General features: G+C 40.6%; 1 protein-coding gene across 4 annotated transcripts in view; it reads left to right on the top strand.

The window, feature by feature from the left end:
• LOC126210577 (zinc finger matrin-type protein CG9776-like) overlaps window positions 1–18,220 on the top strand; it is a 268,553-nt gene that overhangs the window by 85,542 nt on the left and 164,791 nt on the right. For all 4 annotated transcript variants that reach the window (XM_049939841.1, XM_049939842.1, XM_049939843.1 and 1 more), the window contains 2 exons: window positions 6,596–6,716; window positions 18,114–18,167. In XM_049939841.1, coding sequence (XP_049795798.1) covers window positions 6,596–6,716; window positions 18,114–18,167 — 175 coding nt within the window. The remainder of the gene's footprint in view (window positions 1–6,595; window positions 6,717–18,113; window positions 18,168–18,220) is intronic.

Genomic DNA, 18,220 nt, shown 5'->3' with positions numbered 1-18,220 from the left:
GTGGTTATGTATGACACCATTTAGGATGTTAACACTCACTATTTCAGCTGCCACAAGGCAGTCAGTGTTTCGGTCATTCCTCGTAAGCCTACCCAATCTTCCTGCGTTTTTGGCAGACTGTCGCTTCTTACAGAGTGATGACTGCCTTGCATCCACAATATGTATCCTGCATAACACACATCCCATGTGCTCGTTAGGAGCATCGTTGTCTGGACATCGAACTTATAATGAATAATGAGATAGCAGCTGTTACATTTAAGTGTAATAACAGTGGTGTCATCACCCGAGTGTATTAGTTTTATTTAATTACAATCGGTTCTGATGATGCAGTCCACCATCTTTGGCCCCTTCTACAACTCGAGGTGATCATGTTTCCAGTGGAAATCTTTGTCATTCTTCTAGTAAAAGAACTGGGAACCGTCAGCATCCTCAGAACTTGTGTGTAGTGTGTCTGGTTGCAGCACATCAACTCAGCAATAAGTTTTGTGCATGACTATCCCCATTGGTAACATGACCACCCTGTCTCTTAGAGGGGCCTGAAGATGTGGTGGATTGTATCACCAAAACCCGTTAAATTAAATGAAACTAATACACACATCTGATAGTGTTATTGTTGCTACACATAAGTAATTGTTTAGCTGTCAAAACAAACTACAGATTGTAAATTTTGGTACTAAACTGTCACCGAGTACTCCAAACTGCTTGAATTCATTGTATGATTAGCAGTACCGACAATAGCAATGCCGAACGACAGCCTCTAGACGTGGTAAAGTCTGAAACCACAAACATCTGTACAGAGAAAAATCCAACTACTAAGCTAAAGAACAATTATAAAGTATGCCAACGGTCAGGTTGTTTGGAATTGTAGCAGTTGAAGTACTTCTTTTTGCTATGGAGACCTTTAGAGCAATGAAGTGAGGTGTTTTTTCCCCCCTAGACGGAACTATTTTATAGAAACTGGGAGTATATCAGATTTTAAATCAGTTAAAAAATATTGACAGAATAAACTTAGTTTGTTGGTGTTGACTTGCTAAGCACTAGTCTGAAGCAGATAATGAGTTGAAATAGTCACAGGCAGAGCTGTAGTAGTATTTGTAATCATTCAAAAATGCAGTCAGTGTTCAATCAAGAGATGTATTAACTCATTTGGATAGCCCATGACAGATGCATAATGCAATACCTATCGAACGAGGTGTTGCAGCCAGCTTTGCGCAGTTTTCACTGAGATTCTTAGAGTGTGACAGGTTTTGTACTGTTGTGATGAGTTAGTTCACAGTGTTGCATAGCAAGGGTGTAATCACTATTTTCGCTGAAAGCAATTCATACAATGCCCGTGCTCGCATCATGATACTTACTTTGTCATCAATTGCTAAGATGTATGTGCTGCAACCTGACGCGTATGCCGTCTAACACGGCTACCACATGCCCGACATCCCGTTGTGCACCATTCTGCCTGCCTCAATACATAGAAATTCAGCTTTTGGGTGATTCATTTATCTGCCGGGACTGGCTTCCGACATCTTGTTTTTATTGGTAGTGTTCCTGTATCTTGTCCTTTTGTACTAATACATGATTTGCATATCTATTTACCATAAAGATGACACATTTACAGATTGGCACAACAAAAAGACTGTTACGCATTAAGCTTTTGGCCAAAGCCTTCATTGGAAAGAGAAACACACACACACAGTCATGCAAGCTAGCACGTCTTACTCACAACTGCTATCTCTGGTTACTCAGGCCTGGGTCTGGATAGACGTGTCAAGTTGGAATTTATGTCACGTACTAAGGTCTATGGTTTCTTGGAAGTGTAAAAAATTTAAGCTTCTACATCAGTGCAATCAAAAGATATACACATTTGTGTCACATATTTTGATACAAACTCATTCATCAAAACGTGTAGGCCACTTCCCGTTGACCTAAAATCAAAAACTTTGGCTGGAACCAAGCTTCCACAGCACGAGTAAATGAAAGAATCCGAAAAGTGATGATTTGTAATTACAGTATATTACACATGAAAAAATTTTTTTTCATCACTCGTTCTTCATTTCATTTGTTATTCTCAGGAACACATAGACATATAAAGTTGAAATTTATGTCACTTACGGTCCCTTGGCAATGTAAAAAATTTAAGCTTGTAAGTCAGTGTCACACACTGAAGTACGTGGTCCCTTGGCGGTGTAAAAAAATTTAAGCTTCTATCTTAGTGCAGTCAAAAGATATGACCAAAATGTCACATATTTCAATATCTTGCAAGTGTCGATATCAAAAATAGGCAAAATCACCAAATTCCCAATTCCCAGGACGGATGAAATATCTATATTCATAATTAAGTTTGTGCAGATCCCTCAGTGCATGAGTCTTACTCGTACTTAGACAACTTACTTTGGAAAATCCAGCATGGAATAATGATTTTATAAAAAGAGTAGATGGCTGCTCACCACGTAGTGGAGATGTTGAGTCACAGGCATACACAATAAAAAAACTAATAAACGAGTAGTCTTGCGGCCAGGCCACCTTCTGACTTAGACAACATATACACACACATTCACACAAATGCAACTCACACACGACTGCTGTCTTTGACTGCTGGAGCCATTTGGCCAGATGATTTTGGCAACCAGATTGGTTGTGTGTGTGAGTTGCATTTGTGTGAACATGTGTGTGTATGTTGTCTAATTCAGAAGATGGGCTTTTAGCCAAAAGACTACTTGTTTAGCAGTATTTTGTTGTGCCTGCCTGCAACTCAACATCTCCACTATGTGGTGTGTCAAAAATTAACTCTAAACATTCAAGTCTGCCTCCTGACTGTTTCCACCAGTCAGCAGGCTCGCTGAAATATTTCCTTATTTGATCAACCTGTAGCTGGCACAACACTTCTTGGCTTATGTGCCACGACATTGCACCACTGAAATTAAATCAGAAATTGCCCTTCCGTTCCCTCCCACTGAACAAAGCACACTCATTACAAACAGACTCACTCTTTGCTGCCATATTGCTATCAAATGAAGAATAAGTATTGAAAATGACTATCAGTTTTTGGGAGAGAGTAGAAACATGGTGCAGGAATCAGTGCGGATTGTCATGCATGGTGTAGCCAAACAGGTTAGACCCTGAGATACAGAAGTCACCCTGCACTGCTGTTGAGATAGAGTTTATTGACTGACACGTCATAAACAACCTGCTGAAATGAGATGTTGCTGCATGTATCTAGATCAGCCAGCGTTCACCTTCATAAATATTTTGTCACTACATGAGTTCTCTGAATGTCTGGTCCAAGACAGAGATGTGCAAAGAAAGTGAGAGCATGCATGCTATAAAAGAAGATGAAACTCTGATATATTCATACGAGTGTGAAACTGAGCAGCAAACCAGCTGTTTGGGTGTTCCAAGGGGCACTAAAACCAACAGAAGGGGTTTGTTCGCAAAGCACTCAGAACTAGGAAAGTTAGATTCGGTGCAACATTTCTGAGCGCACAAGTTACAGCCAGGCGCGGGCCTGTTGACAGTAAGTTACGCTGACCAGCGGTTGCGAAGTATAATGGAGGCCCCAGGGCTGTCGAACCACTGGAAAGAGTAAAAGCAGCGGTTTGCGTGGTGCAAGTTACAGGCAGAAGGGGCCCACTGGCACAACCTAGGTGTTGTGAGTACGTGACTCGGAGTGGCGCGTTAGCAAAACAGAGGCACACAGCCGCGTATAAATAGGTGCCGGTTTTCCAACGAGGCATTCAAGTGTGACAGCTCTCCTCGATGGCGGGGCATTTCACACCACCAGCCACACACGGCAGCAGATGGGACGCCAGCGTTCCAGTCCACGGCAGGTCGCTCCAGTCCACGGCAGGTCGCTAGTTCGACCCTCGGAGGCCGATGCGGGGTCCACAGCCGGCCAACGACGGGCCACTCCACAGCTCGCTACCGCGGACAGACTTGGTGGCTCCCGACACACACCGGAGACATCCGAGGCGAGGGCCGCAGATTCGGACTTCGGATCACGTGCTCTTGTCGCCCGCTATCTGAACCGTGACGAGAAGAAGCGTGCAGCGGGCTGCCTGCGGCTCCTGACGAGCTGTGCTGAGGCGGCAGGGACGAAGGCAGCCGAGTCGACTGTCGGCGCATTGTGACAGTGCGGCCGTACGAGATCGACACACGGCAGTGTGTGCACGTGTTGCTGTGGCAGCCATTCCCATTCCACGTCAAGCTGTTTCGCAGACAGTGAAGTGGCGTCCTCAGCATTGCGGGACCCGGTGACGCAGACTGAGGGGAATGCGGCACTGTAGTTGAAAACAATAAACCACTGGGAAGAGTCTTAATACGGTACCTTCTACCCCTTTCCAACATTTGGTGTTGCTGTTATATTCAGTGTCAGAAGTTATGCTCCACCTGTTATTTCATTTCAATTTAGAATTGTTGCATCACATTTCTGGCAAATAGTTAGTGAAATTCCAGTGGGGTTAATAAGTTTCTGGCACATTAATACTGTGAGCCATATACTGACTCTAACCTGAGACCGTTGCATTTGGCTAGCAAGTGATCTACCAACTGATCTCTCCAGGCACTACTAATGATAGGACTCAGCACACACTCTACAGCTACATCTACATGTACACCCTGCGAACCACTGTGAGGTGCATGGCAGAGGGTATGTCCCATTGTACCATTATTATGGGTTCTTCCTGTTCCATTCATGTATGGAGCATGGGAAGAATGATTGTTTGAATGCCTCTCTGCGTGCAGTAATTATTCTAATCTTATCGTCATGATCCCTATGTAAGTGATACGTAGTGGCTTGTAGTATATTCTTAGGGTAATCATTTTAAGCCAGTTTTTAAAACTTTGTTAATAGGCTTCCTTGGGACAGTTTACATCTATCATTAAGAGTCTTCCAGTTCATTTCCTCCAGTATCTCTGCGACACTATGCCATGGGTTAAGCAAACCTATGACCATTCGTGCTGCTGTTCTCTGTATACGTTCAGTATTTCCTGTTAGTCCTATCTGGTATGGGTCCTACACACTTGAGGAGTATTTTAGAACCGGTTGCACGAGTAATTTGTAAGCAATCTCCTTTGTATATTTATTCCACTTCCCCAGTATTCTACCAATAATCTGAAGTGTACCATCTGCTTTACCCACGACTGAACCTACGTGATCATTCAATTTCATATGCCTGTGAAAGGGAAATGTCCCATCTTCAAGTCCCAGTAAGGCACACAATTTCAATTTGCTAGGAAGTTTCAAGTCAGCACACACTTCACTGCAGAGTCAAAACTCATTCTGGAAAATTGTGTATTGTCTTAACAAAACATACAGTAATCAGATTACATCAACTTTCTGGGTTCCATGTACTGAATTAGAATGAATGACAAATATCATTTTAACATTTGATTAACTAACATCCATTGTTCATAAACCAACACTTTGGAACACGTTGTATTTCCAAGGTAGGCCGGTTATCCACAGAATGTCTCACCCCCAGGTATTTTCTGTCATGAAGTTTCTGCGCTCACCATCCCATCTCACCCCGTGCAAATAAACATAACAACCTAGTTAAAAATATGGACCTATACATTTGACATCTTATTTCATGAAGCGACGTGTATCACCATAACTCCCAAGAAAACGATCACTCATTCATTAGACTACAATGCACACGTCACAATAGCCACTTTAGAAAATTAAAGAACATGTAATGCTGAATTATGTGCAACAATTTGTGCGTCACAATTTGATGATAAAATAAGGAGAAATGAGCGAAAACATAGCTTTGTTCTTCAGTGTGATAACACTAGCTGTCACAAATCTTCTTCATCCTGCTCCTCGCCTATTTCATCATGCTCTTTGTGGTTGGCCTGTTATTCATGTTGTGGCAATGTTCCTTACCCACCACTCTCCTTCCTTATCCCACTCTCCATGCCACCCTCCACACCCCGTCTCCCCCTCCAGATATGAAATCTGTGTACCTAGTCTGTATTCATCTGATATAAAGCTTGTGTTCTGGTGTGAGAACATTTCCAAAATGTTTCCGAAATGTGTATCAGAGCTGGGACATGGTTACTTTGTCAGACATTCGAAGACTGCCTAAAAACCACATCAAGACCAGTTATTGATCATATTGATTACTTGACTGAGAAAAACATTTAATTAATTTCTCATTGTCCATATTCATCTGTTTATCACTTGTTGGCTACTACTTCTTGGTGCCTTACATAGAAAAGGATCCCCTTGAGATGCTGTTAAGTCCTGTGAAACTCGTTTTTTTTTTTTTTTTAAGGTACCAATATTAGAGTGGAAAAAGAGTTTTCACAATTGCTCTGAACACATGCAAAAAGGTAAAAATTTGAAAGGCAAATATTTTGATAATCAATAAAGTAATAACTTCCAAAAAAATGTTTCTTTTGTTGTTTTTATTAAACTTAGAAGGCTATAGTAACTATAGTAACATTGTATTCTGTTTGTGTCTCAGTTGATTAATGTATTCTGTAATTTTTACCATTCTTCTGGTTTATTCCTTCTTTCATATGTGGGAACCAGTGTGTACCATACCATATTCCTTTCACTGATTTATTAAATTTTTACAAGCCCTTTCCACATGTGCAGGAGTACAGCACATCTGGGCAAGCAGCAGGACAGTCTTGGCAAAACAGTTCCTTGTCTACCATGTATTCTGAAGCGGCGCCAGCACCAGGTTCTGGTGGAGACGGCGGTACATCGACAGCAGGTGAGTTTGTGACACTGCCACTAGAGAAGTTGCACCATACTCTAGTTCACAACTGACAGCATATTGACAGCTTCATAAATGTCACTTTTTATAGTCAGTGACTGAGATTTAAGAGGACCCTTGTGTACTAAATACTATATCTGCTAAGTGTGTTATACACTTTCATAAATTAATAACATGACTTGTAATTCACTTCGAAGAATTCTCCACGTATTTACTCTTTGATGTGACACATTTCTCCCAATTACAGAGGCCTCAGTGGGATCTTTGGCATGGAAATCTGCATTTCGGCTATTCACAAAATTTTCTAACACAAAAATTACTTATCAACACTCTGGAAGCGCCTGCCATGCAGTGATATCTTCATAGGAGGAAAGAGGGATGTGTTGTAATGTGTCACGAGACAGGGCATTATTGTGGAACTAAAGCATCCTCTCGGACAGCTTTCTGAAACACTTAATCATGACAGCCTCCAGTAATCTCATCAGAAGATTCCAGTAGTATGCTTCTATCACGGATTGCCTTGTACAAGCTTAAGATCTCATTACAGGGACCTGGCATTCAAACATTGGTGTTGAGTATGCCATGTTCACCATGCTGCTGAATGCTCAGGAACTATGCAGCTTGTGCATATGGTATGTGTGGTGTATGTGACAGTATCTAGCTTGCAGATCGTATAGTTCGTTTACAAAATGGATGGGTGTAAAATCTTTTTGTTAGCTCTGTTAATGCATAAGTGTACAATGACGGATATATCCACTTTTGTGTTCTTGCGTCGTAATGTACAGTGACGGATATTTCCATTACCATACAGATGACCCGTAATGCCACTTTAGTGGGGTTCTGCTTTACTGGCTCTTCTGACATTAGTTCACCCACATTGGCAATAACTGACAGAAGCTGTATATGTTGAAACAGACCAGTGGGCCTCGTGAGAGAGCATTTTTTTACGGTGTAACACTGTAACATGCACGATATCTGATCCATATGAATCTGAAGGTGAAAGAATACCGTATTTACTCGAATTTAAGCCGCACTCGAATCTAAGCCGCACCTGAAAAATGAGACTCGAAATCGAGGAAAAAAAATTTTCCTGAATCTAAGCCGCACCTGAAATCTGAGACTCGAAATTCAAGGGGAGAGAAAAGTTTTAGGCCGCACTTCCAAATCGAAACAAAGTTGGTCCATTGTAATATGAGACACAATTTAGGTTGAATGAATGACGATACAGCTGTAGTAGTTTGGTTCGAGTCGTAAGCTTAGCAGTTAAGCTTTACCAGGTAGCCGTTGTTATGCGTCAGGCGCTCAGTCCGTATTTATACGGGTACCCTTCCTTTTTCACGTGCTTCGTCTGGTTTGAATTGATTGCTTATTTTTCTTTGATCTGACAAGTGCAGTTCTCTTTGTTATAGGTGTTTCCGTCACTCAGAGCTGAAAATGTATTTCTGTACTGTGTCATGTATTGTTTGTCGCATTCTGAAAATGAGGGTTTACGGCCTGTCGCCGCTCGCGGCATGGCTTGCTTTTGTGCACGCTACCGCCGCTTACAATTAAAAAAAACAAAGAGAGGAATCGTCTCATTAGCGAAACAATGGCAAGAGACTGCTATTCATTGCTACTTACCCTGCTGCTTTCTTGGATAATGATCAACAAGAACCAAATAATAGACTGCGTATGATAGAAGATGTTCTGAACGAGAATTTAGCGAAATTTTTTTCCGTTTGAAAACCTTTGCAGACGCCTCTTTAGTACATTACATTATGCACAGAAATTAGTCATCTTAGATTTAAAAATCTAATCAATTGCCGTGCTTCATTTCTGACAGTATCACTATTAGGCATAAGAATAATACGAATATAAACATGACATGGTATGTATATTCTTCCGCATCTGCTGTTGTCTCACTCCAGTTTCGTAGTTTATTAGGCGGACAGGATTTAAATGAGATAGCAGCAAACACGAAGGAATACATGGCGAAATGTTTATATTCGTATTATTCTTATGGTGAAGGGAATACTGCATGTGATTCACAATTCATAAAAGTTCCTATTAGCAACCATTTCTTCTCACAGTTAGGAAAAAATTCAGAAAGCAGAGTTGGTCATATTGACAAATATCCCAAACAGTCTTGCCAGTCGGATTTTCTTTAGTACATTGAAATGCTGCTACGTTCGAAGAGGAACAATACGGAATTTGTATTTACTTTGTTGGATAATGTATGAAAATGCAGTGGTCGAAACTCGGGGCGGAGAAAAAAAAGCTCGTCTTCCACCTTTTTTTTTTTTTATTTATTTACTGACGCAGAGGTTTTGGTGCTAGTATTTGTCTTTGTGCCTGCGAAGCATGCCTGCGTAGCACTACATATATTTGACTACAGAAGTTAGTTGTGGCGGCACCTACCAACATTTTTCAGAACTTCCGCTTACTTTGCACTCGATTCTAAGCCGCAGGCAGTTTTTTGGATTACAAAAACCGGAAAAAAAGTGCGGCTTAGATTCGAGTAAATACGGTATGCTAGTTGCTTGAAGAAAGTGATTTAAGAGTTGTTGGTGAAGGAATAGATTTGAAAACAGTGATTATTCAAAATCTGCCTCTAGTGACAATGGTATTTGTGACTATGGAGAGGATTTATACACACAACAATGACGGCAACTTATGGAAGCCAGAAGCAAGTTCACTGACAGTTACTGATGAGTGGAAGTGGGATAATGTTTGGAATAGCTCTCATGTTAGCAACAGCAACAATGAAGTTAATGTAGGTTGCTGGTTTCTGCAGATCCTTAGGCCAGAACGCAACATAAATGACAGTGACAAGAGAATCGAGAAGGAAACTCACTATGACTCGAAGCAAGTAGGATCGTTTTCCTACAAAAATACTCGGAAGAGACAAATAAGCATTCCCTACTAGAATATGCACGGTGTGTTGCAACAGAGGACAATGCAGATAATCCTGCTTTCAATATGATCGGGGCAAAGTTTTTCTACGTGTGGAGGATTGTTTTAACACCTGTCATATTCAGTTACACTTTGTTTGAATTATCTCATACAGGGTGTCCCACTCGAAAGAGGCCTCACAAACAAGTGTAGTAATTCCACTGAAATTGCACAATGTAATTTGTGATTATTGTTGTGGCAACACTGTACTCTGCAACATGGTTTGATGCCACAGTGTGTTTTTCCTCATGTCACTGGCTGGAGCCCAGTGTTTGGTGTCAGTGTATCACTGTTCTATCGAAGAGCGTGTGTTTCTTGTGAAACAATATTAGATTCTGGTTCCATTAAGGCATGTCGGTGACTGTTTGTTGAATGTTTTGGGGACCAGCATATACTGTCTAAATGCTGCATACAAAAGTTAGTGAACAAGATGGAGAGCAGTGAAACTGTGTTGGGTCTTCATGGCAGGGGTCAGACACCATTATCGGAAAAAAAAGGTGATTAATGTGATACAATGATTGATACAATGATTGTTGGCCTCTCTTGCAAAGTCTGTTCGACTTTTATCTTAGAAATGTGGAATGTCATGGAGCACATGTCACAGAGCTGCAAAGAAAGCCAACATGTATTCATACAGGTTTACAGCTGTTCATGAGCTGAATGTCAGTGATGAAGACAAACGCATTACATTTTGCCATTGGTTTCAGCAATTTATTGCTTAGGTGCCAGGAATAAAGCAGTACACATGGTTCATTGATGAGGCTGGTTCCACCTCTGGCTGTGTAAACTCCCAGAATACACATGTGTGGTGTAATAAAAATCCACATGCACTGGTTGAGCAACCCCCGCATTCAAAAAAGATTGGTGTGTTCTGTCCAGTAGCATCACGTCACATCATCAGGCGTTTCCCCCCCCCCCCCCCCCCCCCTTACTGTGACAAGTGCAGTTTCCATCGAAATGCTTCAGGAATTTGTGAACCATTTGCACGAATTTCTGAACCAGTTGGATGATGATGAACTTACTTGGCTGGTACCAACAGGATGGTCTAACATGCCACATGTCTCGAGCGACTGTGGCTGAGGTTGAATCATTTTCCCCTGGTGGACTGATTTTCGAAGGACTGCTGCCCCCAAGGTCACCTGATATAACACCGCCTGACTTTTTCATCCAGAGTGGACTAGAAGGCAAGGCGTACAGGAACAAAACACAAAACTTGGAAGATTTATGAGAGAATATCATCCATGAAATCCAGGCAGTGACGCCAGAGGTTCTGGCAGCAACAGTTGAGAATCTGCAGCATCGTGTTCAATTGTGTTTACAAGTTGAGGGCGATCACTTCCAACACCTTCTGTGATTCAGCTTTATTTCCTCATGAACAATGTATGATGTGTTTTATGCAAAGCCTGTAAATGTAAATTAAGCAAATGTATGTTTGTGGGGCCACTTTCGAATGGAACACCGTGTAATATGATGTCCATATAGAATAAAATGACCACTGTAAAATAGCATTCAGTATGAGCACAAAAGTTGTCAGAAAGATGTGTACGGCTGTGTGAAAATTTTAACAAAGAAACACACTGAAGTGCCAAAGAAACTGCTATTGGCATGTGTATTCAAACACAGAGATATGTAAACAGACAGAATATGGCCCTGCAGTCAGCAACGACAATATAAGACAAAAAGCGTCTGGCATAGTTGTTTGATTGGTTACTGCTGCTACAATGCTGGGTTATCAAGATTTAAGTGAGTTTGAATGTGATGTTATAGTCGGTGCACAAGCAGAGGGACACAGCACCTTTGAGGTAGCGTTGAATTGGGGATTTTCCCCGTACGACCATTTCAAGAGTATACCATGAATATCAGGAATCTGGTAAAACATCAAATCCCCACATCGCTGCAGCTGAAAAAAGATCTTGCAAGAACAGGACCAACGACTACTGAAGAGAATCATTCAGCATGATAGAAGTGCAACCCTTCTGCAAATTGCTCCATATTCCAACAAATTGCTCCATATTTCAATGCTAGGCCATAAACACGTGTCAGCGAGTTAACCATTCAACAAAACGTCATCGGTATGGGCTTTTGGAGCCAAAGGCACGCTCGTGTACCCTTGATGACTGCATGACACAAAGCCTTACAACTTGCCTGGGCCTGTCAACACCAGTATTGCACTATTGATGACTGGAAACATGTTGCCTGGTCGGATGAGTCTCGTTTCAAATTGTATCAAGTGGATGGACGTTTACGAGTATGGAGACAACCTCATGAATCCGTGGACCTTGCATGTCAGCAGGGGACTGTTCAGACTGGTGGAGGCTGGTGTGGGACATGTGCAGTTGGAATGATTTGGGACCCCTGATACGTCTAGATATAACTCTGACAGGTGACACATTTGTAACAATCCTGTCTGATCACATGCATCCATTCACGTCCATTGTCATTCCAACAGACTTGAGCAATTCCAGCAGGACAATGCGACACTCCACACGTCCAGAACTGCTACGGAGTGGCTCCAGGAACATTCTTTTGAGTTTAAACACTTCGTCTGGCTACCAAACTCCCCAGACATGAACATTATTGAGCATATCTGGGATGCCTTGCAACGTGCTATTCAGAAGAGATCTCTACCCCCTTGTACTCTTAACAGATTTATGGACAGCCTTTCAGGATTCATGGTGTCAGCTCTCTCCAGCACTACTTCAGATATTAATGGAGTCCATGCCATGCCCTGTTGCGGCACTTCTGCATGCTCACAGGGCCCCTATACGATATTAGGCAGGTGGACCAGTTTCTTTGGCTCTTCAATGTAGTATGCCAATGGGTTAAAATGGATATTTTCTCACTTGTCCGTATGCTAGCTGTGTTGTTCTGTCCATAGCATACTTAAAATTAGCTTCATTACCCGTGATCATCTTATGAGGCAAAAAATGAAAGTTCCATATACAGTAAGTAAGAACATCAGCTTATTAAAGTTCCATTACAAAAATCATGATAGAAATTTACAATAGCCTTCCATATAAGATGAAAATTATTTCATCATTGTCACTTTTCATAAAACTCTAAAGACATTCATATTTGATCACTGTTTCTATTCAGTACCAGAATTTGTAGAACATGTGAAATACAAGACTAAACAAGAAAATACTACAGATTTTACTGCAAGTAGTGCAACCTCTGCTGTAGATGAAGTCAATCAAAGAAACGCCCCTCTGAAGAGCACACTTTTATTTACATTACTTGAAGTTTTATAGAATATACTTGTTTTAAATTAGTAAGAGAGCCTCAGACATATTAGAAAACTCAAAGGCAAGTGAAAATAATTTGGATGTAGTGTAATGCGAATGTGCACCACATCATGCCCCATTTTGTAACTCAGCATCTCTATTCATTACCCGAAGCAGAACTTCTGTATCGACCAACTTTGTGCATTACTGTCTTCTGAAGGCTTCATTTACAGACAGTTTTATTAACTGACATTTAATTCCAACAAATCGTACAAAAAAAAAAAAAAAAAAAAAAGTTTTATACGGATCTTCACGGTGCCTCTAAGTGGTGTACTTTCATAACACGCAAGTCACAACCACCAATGTGATGTTCTCCATCATTTTATTTCAACAGATCATACCGATAAATGATGGGTTCTCCACAGAGTAATTTGCTGGTGTTTTGAAATGCCATATTGTAGTTGAAATTAGTATAAAGGCAGGGTTCCACAAAAGTAATAGTACAAAGTCTGAAGCAAACATGTAGCATGTAGCAAGTTATAGATACATATAAAGCATGAACAATCATGATGTAATTATGTAATTTCTTTTATAGTACGAGTAACCAAAAAAGGCATTTGCATTTCGTGTGTGGAAGTTGGTATGAAGACACTCACTGTCCTGTTGAGTTATTGCATTGTTAATACTTTGTCTGACCTACATTCTTCATAAATACCTCAAAAAATCTCTTCAGCATTAATTTTTTAGGTTTAATAGTTCTTGCAGTGATGTTGATTCCCACTCTTCTCATATCACTCTTTTCAGCTTATGTATGACCTCAAATTGCTTTCCATTCGTATAAACACGTCTTGCAAGTATTCCTCAAAGGTTTTCCTTGAGGTTCAAATCTGGGCTAAGTGAAGGCCAGGGTAAGACATCCATATGTTTATCTTCATACCACCTTTTGGTTATAGCAGAAACATACACAGTTATGATATCTTATTGAAACATTAGACTTTTATCCTCTAGATCCTCACACATTCTATTCAGTTCTGTCTCTAGCATTTCAGTGTAGATTTTAGAGTTCATTCTAATGTTCATTCAAGCGATACCTTTGACACAGAAGGCTGCCCAAATCATAACACTGCCACCTTTAAAAATTTCTGCTCATTCTCTGTTCTCAGATTGTGCCATTAACATTGAAATCCATCCTGGCCATCTAAGTTAAACCACTTCTTATCACCGGAGATCACTTTATCCCATTTTGAAGTCCATGATGTACGTTTTTTAGCAAACTCCAATCTAGCCTGTTGATGTTTGTGTGTTAATGTGTGTTACTGCAGTCATTTCTTGAATGCTAGATGTTTGTCATGTGACAGAATTTGTCACACAAGTAATGCAGTTACTGGCAACTGTAAACCAGCAACAATTTGAGAATAATAATGGTTTGTGGCCCTTGCTTTGTGCAAAAGTAACCCTATCTATGCCTCAAGTAATATTCTACATTGCCCACATTTTCCATTTTGTCCATATTGTGCACCGAGTCTAATGAAATTATTAATCACCATAATTGTGCAACTCAGTTTCTTATCAATTTGACAATTAGTGTCTTATTTCCTTGTTGGTGCCGGTTTTTGCATTTTCATCACATGAAAACTGTTTTCCACATGGCATTGTCACAGTCATAGTTTATGTACACAACATATGCTTTCACTAATGGTGACTGCTGGCCATGGTGGCCGAGCAGTTCTAGGCACTTCAGTCTGGAACTGAGCAACTGCTACAGTCGCAGGTTCGAATCCTGCCTCGGGTATGGATGTGTGTGATGTCCTTAGGTTAGTTAGGTTTAAGTAGTTCTAAGTTCTAGGGGACTGGTGACCTCAGATGTTAAGCCCCATAGTGCTCAGAGCCATTTGAACCATTTTTTGAACTAATTGTGACTTTTTCCTTTCTGCAATAAAGACGCATATGTACATGCTAACACTACACATGGCAGACTGCCTTTATACTGAGTTCCACCCTTTACCACCTGAGTCATAAATTTCTTGTTATATAATGTACTATTGACCTCAAGTACAAAGCCGTTTGACTGCATTTGTCAGTATACTAGATTTCATACTATTGCATACACATTATGCAGAACTCTTCCAACTGACAATGTTAATTTTTGTGCAACCAATTCCTTTATACTGATTTCCGCTAATGTATATTCATAGGACTTAAGTTATCATACAAAACCCACCAAATGTGGGCTTAAGACGAAAGCTACTATGTTGTCTCCTGACTGAACCAAAAAGAGATGACTTGCTTGTGATGTGGGTGGCATTCTTCCATCTCATCAGATGCATGTTCAGAATGTGTACCATGTTCAGTAGCCTATTGCTCTACACGTTCAGAAAGATTCCCCATCATGTTTTTTTACATGCTTTGACACCAGAAACTCAGCTCACACAATGTCGACATTCGAATGCACAAACTGTGTGACTACTTCTTTAATTTGTTAGCAACATACAATTAGAGTGTCAAATACTCTCAGCATCATTTTGTGTGATTCCGTTTTCGCTGTGGTGTATCCACGTTTTCACTGCTCATTATGCTGTTTTGTATGAGCATCATAGAAGTTTGTCTAGCACTTGTCCATAGTGATTAGGAAACTAAAAAAAGTCATCCGGATTGGCTTGACCCAGCAGCAGCATTTCCGCTGCCACCTCAGTTCGGTCGGCTTTTCGAACGGCCACGGGCACTCGTGGAACCGAAAGGACAGCGACCTTTGTAATGTTGAAAATGTTGTGTGAAATGTTCAGAACTGATCTGTGGCTAATTTCCACTTTTCCACTATCACCTCGATTGTGATGTGCTGATCTTCAAGCATCGTGGCCTCCACTGGCCTTGAGATTCCCAGTTCTCACAGAATACAGCCTCCCACTCAGTTAGTTGTCATTTGGAGTTGTTTGAGCATGCTGGAAGCATCTGCACCACTTGTACTGCATGGCATTGCACTGTTGCCATATACCTTCACCGACTCAGTGAAGATTTTTGCAGTGCTGTTCCTCTTCGAATGCAGAAAACGAATCACCCACTATGTCAGTATGCTGCACCATTTTGTTTTGCTTCCTCTAGTGGCATACTACTGCGCAGTGGCACAGGAATTTCAATATAGGGCTCTAAATATGTACCTGACAACACTTTTTTAAATGTGTTAATTGTAATTTTGAATTCCACTTGTAGTTCCTTTGATGCACTAACACAAAAATGAAATACTTTATCTTCGTCTCACTTCAGTATTTGGATCCCTTGTACCACAGCTGTGTTCTAACTCTTCCAGTTTCAGTATGAGATGAATAATCAACGAAGTTAATTTTACCAATCCTTCTAATAATAGGATTCTAAGAGTCTTTGACCAAAGTTTGATAAATTTTGCCTCTCTATCCTCAAATTAAAATGAATAAATACAAAGGGTGCTTACAAGGCCAGGAAACTGGCCAGCTGTACTACATCTACATGATTACTCTGCAATTCACATTTAAGTGCTTGGCAGAGGGTTCATCAAACCACAATCATACTATCTCCCTACCATTCCACTCCTGAACAGCGCGTGGGAAAAACCAACACCTAAACCTTTCTGTTCGAGCTCTGATTTCTCTCATTTTATTTTGATGATCATTCCTACCTATGTCCAGAGAATAACTTTCGCTTGTCTCTCACTTCAGTGAACCAGTGTGGAGGAGCACAGTCTTGCTATAAAAATACTAAATGCTTTAGTAATTAGAGGTATCAGAAATGATTTTGACATGAGACTTACTCTGCCGCTTTTGTATTAATAGGAACTGATAATCTATGGCATGTATTTTCTTTCTTTCTTTCTTTTTTCACTTCGGTACTGGTTGCTTGTTTCTACATACCTTTTTTGCTATAGAATAATAATCATAATCATAATAATTGGTGTATTGTGTGCTAATATGCATACCCTGTGTACAGTCATCCTTTTCTGATCTTCCCTTGTTCCAACTATAGTACTCATTAAAACAGGCAGTAAAGAAAAATGGTTTATCTCTCTCTCTCTCTCTCTCTCTCTCTCTCTCTCTCTCTCTCTCTCTCTCTCTCTCTCTCTCTGTGTGTGTGTGTGTGTGTGTGTGTGTGGGGGGGGGGGGGGGGGGGGGGGCGCGTGCGTGTAAAATGCACATAATTTATCTTTCATCTGTTATAGTACATATATTGCGTGAGGCATAGTGAATGTTTCTACCCGGGACTGGAGATTGCGCATTGTGGCTTCATAGATAGTGTTTCAGATAAATCCGGCTAGCAGTTTGTATTGAAATTTGACAAGGACATTGATTGTTATTGCATGAGGGAGGAGAGAATGATGGAGATAGTTACTTTTAAGATTGTTCTTTTAATGTCTGTTTTTAAAAAGGACACTGAATAACTTTCCCTTTTTTGCTCTTTGTTTTACAGGGAACCAAAAACCAAAATTGTTTTGTTATAAAAAGAAAGTGATAAAAAATGTACTTCCCTAGATGTAAATATGCGAGTTTAGAAGCTGACGAACATCACTGTTGTATATGTCTGCAGCTTTATTATTATTCTTTCATTTTAGAAATTCTTTGCTTCTGTTTTCGGGCTGTTTCAAATGCGTATGCTCTTAATATACCATTGTGTGAAAGATTGTAACGTTGTTTTCACTTCTAAAGATTGTAAAGTTGTTTTCACTTCTGATATTTCACATTCGATTTTCTCTTGTGCAGTTTAAGTAATAACTGAAATGTAACATTGTGGGAAAAGATAGAGTGCTACTTACTGTAAAGCTGACACATTAAGTTGCAGATACACGCAGTTAACAGACTCTTACATAAGGCTTTCGGCCACAGCTTTCATCAGCAAAAGCGAAAAACACATCATTCATATTCTCAAGCAAGTATACCTCATGCACACATGACAGCCAACTGCAGCATCTGGGACTGGAATGCAGCTATCACAGGGGATGCAAGCAGCAATCTGGAGGAGGCAGGGAAGTCGAAGGGATAGTAGTGTACGGGTGGGGAGTCGGCTGTCGTGTGTGCATGAGGTGTGCTTGCTCGAGTGTGTGTTTCCGTTTTGTTGATGAAGGCTGTGACTGAAAGCTTATGTAAGCATGTTTTAATTGTGGTTGTCTGCAACTTAAGGTGTCTGCTTTATGGTAAGTACCAATCTACCTTTTCCTACATTGTTGACTGTCATACCTGGAGTTTCCGTTGTTTAATAACTGACATTTGATTTACAGGTTCACACTCCGTGTCTGTCACGAATCAAAAGAGTGATGATGCCAAAAAAGAAGGTAAGATGCAAGTACATATCAGTAGTAGTACAGAGTGAAATTTTTTGTAAAAT

The sequence above is a fragment of the Schistocerca nitens genome, chromosome 10 (assembly GCF_023898315.1).
Source record: "Schistocerca nitens isolate TAMUIC-IGC-003100 chromosome 10, iqSchNite1.1, whole genome shotgun sequence".
Classification (NCBI taxonomy): domain Eukaryota; kingdom Metazoa; phylum Arthropoda; class Insecta; order Orthoptera; family Acrididae; genus Schistocerca; species Schistocerca nitens.
The sequence above is the reverse complement of the archived record's forward strand: the minus strand, read 5'-3'. Positions and strand labels throughout refer to the sequence as shown.